Source organism: Diabrotica undecimpunctata, chromosome 7, assembly GCF_040954645.1.
Source record: "Diabrotica undecimpunctata isolate CICGRU chromosome 7, icDiaUnde3, whole genome shotgun sequence".
Classification (NCBI taxonomy): Eukaryota; Metazoa; Arthropoda; class Insecta; order Coleoptera; family Chrysomelidae; genus Diabrotica; species Diabrotica undecimpunctata.
Window position 1 is genome coordinate 113,886,582 of NC_092809.1, and position 7,592 is coordinate 113,894,173.

General features: G+C 33.2%; 1 protein-coding gene across 1 annotated transcript; it reads left to right on the forward strand.

The window, feature by feature from the left end:
* The first annotated feature begins 592 nt into the window (after window positions 1–592).
* LOC140446603 (uncharacterized) lies at window positions 593–1,411 on the forward strand. The gene has a single exon (XM_072539175.1). The coding sequence runs from the start codon at window positions 593–595 to the stop codon at window positions 1,409–1,411; it is 819 nt and encodes a 272-aa protein (XP_072395276.1).
* The last annotated feature ends 6,181 nt before the right edge of the window (window positions 1,412–7,592 follow it).

Below are 7,592 nucleotides of genomic sequence, written 5' to 3' on the forward strand. Positions count from 1 at the left end.
AATATGTTTTGATTAGAATTAGGAAAATGTTGGTATTTTGTTAATTCTAACTACTTTTTTTACGTTTGGCAACATGTCTCCTAGAGTATGACACATCTAGTTTCAAGGTAACTATTAAATTTTAGTCAGTATTCGGTGTTGAATGAGACACTGTTCTGTGCCGCTAGTTTGCAACCGAAATTTTGCTATTTACCTATAGAAACTTGTGTTGGTCGGTAAGTACTATAAACTGCAATTTACTTTCTACTTTATATTTTATGTTTTTGTGAGAATATAGTCTATGTCCTGTTCCAAACTGCATAACGAATATAACGTTATTTATACAAATAAGGTAAATTTTAAGGTGGCCAACTACTAATGCATGAAATTATCAATGTATCAGTTATTGGCCTAGATGGCCAATAACTGAAACATTAGATTTTGTAAGAATCTAGTGATTGACATATGTTAATGACTAGTGTTTTATATGTGGCCAATAACTAATTATTATAAATTGTTTTAGAAAATATGCCAAAACGATCTAATACTGAAAACAATTATAAAAAAAAGTATTCCGAAGACGATGTTAAAAAATCGTTAGAGTTAATTAAAAATGAGTGAGCGAGAAGCTTCAAGAATTTTTAATATTCCCAGAGCCACTATAAGTTACCGGAAAAGTGAAAAATTTCATTACAAAATAACCCATGGACCAGATCCATTTCTTTCGAAGGATAAAGAGGAACAACTGAAACTCTGGATTTTTCATTGTCAAAATCGACGATTTCCTGTTCGTGTTGACGACATTAAGGACTTCGTTAAATCATTTTTAGAGAGTAACCCTAAAGTTAATCCATTTGTTGAAAATAGACCAGGTAGAACATGGCTATCAGCATTTCTAAAGCGCAATCCCAACATTTCGCTAAGGACTTCAGAGGGAGTGACATCAGCAAGTTTAAACATTAACCAAAGGGATATTATCAAATGGTTTGACAACATAAAATCTTATCTAAATAAAAAAGGACTTTCAGACGTTCTTCAAGACCCAACAAGAATCTTCAATGGTGACGAGACATGTTTTTATTTATGTCCCAAAAATAAAAAGGTTTTGGCTATGAAGGGTTCCAGAAACGTCTATGAAATTGAACATAACCCAAAGGTTAACTTAACAGTTATATTCACATTTTCTGCAATAGGCAATATTTTACCTCCTATGATAATTTATCCCCATAAAAGATTGCCAAATGATATACTAAGTGCTGTGCCGAATTCGTGGGGTATTGGTTTAACTGAAAATGGTTGGATGGACAACAAAAACTTTTATAAATATATTGGAAATATATTTAACCCTTATTTAGATCGAAATAATATTACACGTCCGGTGATACTTTTTGTTGATGGGCATAAAACCTATTTAACTGTACAGACAAGTTAACTTTGTACAGATATAAAAATTATTTTAGTAGCGTTATATCCTAATGCCACGAGATTATTGCAACCAGCGGATGTCGCTGCATTTAAGCCTCTAAAAACTTTTTGGAGCAAAGCTGTGCTTCAGTTTAGGAGAGACAACCACCAAAAAGTGTTAACGAAAGTACATTTTGCCCCTGTTTTAAAATCTGCTATAGATAGGTTAAATTCAGATGTTATCAGAAGTGGGTTTAGGGCATGCGGTATATTTCCTTGGAATTCTTGACTATTCAAAATATCTTGGGAAAGAAATACAACAAATTCTTTTAAACAATTTTGTGAAATAGTTGGCAATGACAAAATTAAAAAGCTATGTCCAAATGATTGTAAAACTCAATCTGATGATTACCAAATATTGAAACAAATCTTTTCAGCATTTACCTTTGTTATCTATGTATACTAAATATTACAGAGTGTAAAGAAGGCATTAGATGTCAAATGTGTCTTAGAACATATCATGTAACTTGCATAACAAGATTCTATGGCGACACAGATCAAGTATATGTTTGCGAATCTTGCCAAAATAAAAAATAAAAGTTTACTTTGACACGTGTTTTTTTTTGTGTCCACACTCATCACAAAATCCTTGCTTACCCAAACACCTACCTATCTATCTATTTTAACTTACGAATTATTTGGTAAAATATTTCTTTAAAAAATGATGGTCAATCACTAACACATATGGTGTCAATAACTGGAACAGGGTGGCCAATAAGTGGTTCATTTGCACGTTTACAAAAGAACACATTTAAAATATTTTCACACATGAAATATTAACGTAATAAAATTTTGCAATATGTAGAAATAATAATAAAATTCCATGGTGTTAAAAATAGTTACAATAGGCCACAGTGACAAAACATTTCATAGATATATCGACATGCTCTCCTTAAGAGGCCAATAACTGGTACTCTTACCTTATTTAGAATTTACTCATAAACAGTACATTGAGTAATTAGTAAATGCGATGACAATATTTACTTGATTTGGGTACCGTCCAAAGTTCTCCATTTTAACCTATGTAACCAGGTCTTCTGGCCAAGTCCTCTTTAGTCTTCGTTCCTCCATTGGTGGCTGATATAATTCACTGATAATTTGGCTATGGTACGTTAAATTAAGGTGCTCCTAGGTCATTGTCGATGATTGCATTGCTTATATACTAAGGCACGCTAGCTATCATACTCAATGTTTTTACTACAGCACCAAAGTTGTACAACGTAAGTTCATATTGGTTTTAGTATGACTTTGTAAAGTAGTATTTTGTTCTACAATGACAGTTGTGACTTTCTGCCAAGTAACCAATTCATTAATTTTAATTTTATATTAAGCTGAGTTTTTTTTTGGTAAATGTGTTGCTTCGAGGTAAGCTTTCGTTCCAAATGTAACCCAATATATTTTACAATGTGTCTAGCAGGAATGCGAAGATTATTTAGACTAATTTGTGGACAAGTGCGTCTTCTTGTTGTAAATATATTTTAAGCTAATTTTTTGTCATTGACTTAATTTTCCATTTTGTCATCTAATTCTCTAATGTATGCAAGTAATTTTGCAGCTTTTCAGGATGCTATGTCTGGGTCTATGTTTGAAACTAAAACGGCTATCATCGACAAAAGTCGCCACTGTGATGTCACTGTAATAGGTATGTCAGCAGTGAAGATTAGGTACAGAAAAGGACACTTCCCTGAGGATCTTCGGATTGGATTGAGTGATAGGTTGGGAAATCAATTTTGATTTTTACTTGGAACGAACGTTCGTTAATATAGAACTTCAGGATAAGGTACATATCGCTAGGTAGTAAAGATTTTAATTTATATAGCAAACCGTTGTGCCAGACTTTATCAAAAGCCTGCTGAATATCGAGAAATACTGAGGCGCACACAGTCTTTTCATCTAAACTTTTTTGATTTTATTCACTATTTTATCACACTCTTGGATTGTTGAATATCTGTATGCACTATAACTGGCTTTTACCAATCATTAAAATATGATCATATTTCAAAAGGATTTGAAAATGGCTTAATTGCAGCATTCTATTATAGATAATAGTAAGCATGAGAACTGCTTTCCTGAGTAGATGTTTTATAACTCTCCCATTGATTAAATTGTATCCTGGGGCTTTTTGAGAGTTGGTACTTAGTATTATTCTGCGAACCTCGAATCGGGACAATGCTTTTATTGTAGGTAATAGTTGGCAGGGTGCATCTAGATATTCGCAAACTACATCATCATTTATGTTTTGACCTTAATTTGGAGGATATATTATATTCTCTAAATATTCTGCAACTACATTAGCTTTTTCATTGTCAGTTTGCGCCCAACTTCAGGTTTTCTTATTAGAGGAATTGGTAGTGTCGATTTCTTGAATTTTTTAGTTGGTCTCCATATAGAGTGGTCATCTGAAGAGAGATTGTTAATATAAATATTAAAGGTGTCATTACGAGCTTGATTTAGCGCTAACGTTAGTTAGTGTGTTAGTCTATTTAGCTGTGTCTTATCGTGTGGATTTGAAAACCTTTGCAATTTTGCACGCGCTCTCCTTTTTTCAGTTAAAATTTGTTTGATATGTAATGGCACATTGTTGTCTTCAGGATTATCCTTTTTACTTCTAGGAGTAGATTCCCAAGCAGCGTTTTGTATTACAGCCGTTAGATTTTGTACTGCAAATTACAGCTCATCAGATTCTTTTATTCGGTGATCTAACTTTATATTCTGGTTCAAGATGTGTTCAAATTGTTCACAATTTATTTTTTTGTTAGATGGTCTTAATGGCTTTTGATTGTATATTATGACTGTGCTTAATGTTATTATTAATATGGCGCTATGGTCAGAATTAAGGTCAAAACTAGGCTTTATTTTTAAATGCGTAATATTTAAACCTGTAAATATTGCAAACATAAACTAAACAAATAATATAAAAATATCTAGTCAAAAATACAGAAAGGAACATTTTAAATTTACAGTGTAACATGCCTCGTAAAAAATAATATTGTTTTGAAAAGTGTTAAGCAAACTTTTTAAGCTTTTCTGTAGGTTTTTTTTAGTTTTCTTTTCCTGTTGTCAGTCAAGTGTGATATGGTGTAAATATGTGAGGAATGAGCTGTAAAGAGTTGCAATCAAAACACGACAGTGGGTGTCCACGAGAAATTAAATATGTGTAGGTTATTCTATTGTGACCAATGCGCAGTTGTCGTATAAAAACTGTGTTTTTCTCTTCTCATCTTGGACAACTGGGACACTGTTTATCGGTTAACTGGATTTACTTCAATTTAGACGGTGTGTTACCGTTAATTTAATTAATTAATTAAAAAAAAATATTTTAGATCATCTACCATACATCCTATTAGATTGTGAAAAACAACAAGAAAATATTTCATGATTTTAAGATAAGATATGGAAACTAAATGTTTGCTTCCCATTTTACTGAAATGAATTAATTTTCTATGGAAAAAATGTAGTCGTAACTTTTGAACGCTAAGTTCAATGAATCTAATAATTTGGACAAATGTGTATTTAAACTAGAAAAAAAACCAGGTCCGGCTTTAAAAAATCAGTTAGTGTTCTTTAAACCAAAAATTTCACCACGTATTCGGTTCTTAAAAACTCTAATAAGAATTTTTTAAATTAGACTAAGAAAATTAAAACGCCGTATTTATTTTTCTTCTCAAACGATTACCTAATTTTTAATTAAAACCTTAATAAAATTTGACTATGAATTAAAAAGCAAAGTTAACCATCGATGTAAAAAAATCGAACTTTTCTTAGTCAACTTGAAGACAAATTAAGTTTGGTTTGTTTTAAAAGAAACATTATTGACATCTATGGTTCACTTTGCTATACTTTGCTAAAATTTTTGCTATGAACAAAACGAACTAATTTTTTAAAACCGGACCTGATTTTTTTCAGATTAAATCAGGTCGGATTTGTGTGATAAATGCTAAATTTAAAGAAAAGCTACATTTTTTACATCGATGGTTCACTTTGCTAAGCTTTTAATTTATAGTCAAATTTAACATTTTTAATTAAAAAATAAGTAATATTGTGAGGAGAAAAATAAATATAACATTTTAATTGTATATTGTACACTCGCGATAATAAAATCCGGGTCACCTTGAAAATCGCCGTTATTTCATTTTTAACGAGCTTTATCGTAAATAATAATAACACAAATACAAACTAATGCATGTTTCTGAGAATTGTTGTCAGCTTAGCGGTTTCCTTTGTAACAAAGAATTCCAATAATGCCGATTGCGCGGAAAACTGTAAACTTCCCAAAATGAACGGTACCTGTAACTGCCGCTTGTTTTAAATGTCTCATTTGTGCTTCGACGCAACAAACAAACGTTTATTATTGCCGCCATTAGTGTTTATTAGTGCCATTAATAGTGTTTATTATTGTTTATTTTTTGCCAAAAACGCCTTGACTGTTGTTGAAACGGCACGCATTGTTGCGTTTGTGGAAGACGTTCACAGTCAACGGCAAGCCGCAAGAGCTGTTGGTGTAAGCCGTTCTACGGGTCAACGGGTGCTTCAACGCTTTCAGGAGACGAGTTTGCTAACCAGACGATCTGGCTCTGGACGAAGAAGAACGACCACGGCACGAGATGACCGTTTTCTTGTGTTTCAGGCTTTACGAAACCGGACCTCAACTGGGGTTATGCATCGAAATTGCCTACAGGAAGTACGAAATTGCAATGTTAGCATTGGAACAGTCAGGAGAAGAGTTCGTTCTTCTGGACTATCTTCTCGGGTAATGGCTACAGGACCGCCACTTGGCTGGGCGCATCGAGTTGCACGACTAGCTTTTGCTCGACAATACGCGCATTGGGGAATTAATGATTTGGAGCAAAGTGTTATTCTCAGATGAATCCTGTTTCTGCCTAAATGGATCCAATGGACGTGTAAGAGTTTGGAGGAGAACTGGTGAACGATTTTCATAAGCTTGCATTGCTAGAAGAATGTCATTTGGTGAAGGCCCGGTCATGGCTTGGGGAGGTGTATCTTCCGACTTCCGCACAGAATTACCCTTCATCAAAAATGGGTAATTAACTGCACGAAGGTACATTACGGAGATTTTGGAAGAAAATGTTATGCCCACCATGGCAGGGCTTGGAGAAGACGCCGTTTTTATGCAGGACAACGCGCGACCGCACGTTGCCAGGATCAGTATGCAATACTTTCCCAAGGTTAGAATTACGGGGTTACCCTGACCAGCTAGGTCTCCGGACCTGAATCCTATCAAACATCTCTGGGACAATTTAAAAAAACGTATTCAAACCCATATACCTCCTCCTAACAACGCACATGAGCTTAAGGATCTGTTAGTGAGAGAGTGGAATAACATACCTTAACATGTAATCCGGAGAAAAATTGAGAATATGCCCCGTTGTCTGCAAGAGGTTATTAGAGCAAGGGGAGTCAATACACGATATTAGTCATTGAAATTCCACTGATGTTTTACCACGTTCTGTATTTTTCATTTTTTCTTTCGTATGTCTGTTTCAACAATTTGGTTTGTTTTCTGATTTTTCAATAAAAACAATAAAAAACCGTTTTTTTTTCTTTCAAAACAAACACTGATGACAAATAAAAAATACATTAGCTTAAAAAAAAAGGTTATTACAGAACCAGATGCAAAAATATTCAAGAAACTTGAAATTTTTAAGTTGATCCGGATTTTATGATCGCGAGTGTATATATTAGTCTTATTTATAAAATTCTAATTAGAATTTTTACAAACCGTATACTAGGTGAAATTTTTGCTATGAAAAAAAAAGTACCGTTTGATCAAAATATGAGATACATCAATTTAACCGTTCAAAACCGTTTCAGTCAAAATATAACTCACCCTGTATATTATTCAACAATGGAAGCAGACACGTATTAATAGTCATTTGTTATTCCCTATAGGGGTCTCTGTTGGAGGTAGGAGTATGTATAATTTCTCATGAGTCACCCTGTATATAGAATTTTTCATATAAAAATGATTGTACGTCATTCAATATTTTCCACGTCAGAACCCCTCAGCGTTACCAAAACATCAGAATAGTTAGTAAGTGAGGAATTTTTAAAATGTCAATTATTTGTCAAACTATTATAATTAACAGTAAATACACTTAGTTTTAAGATTACTGCAACACACTAAAATA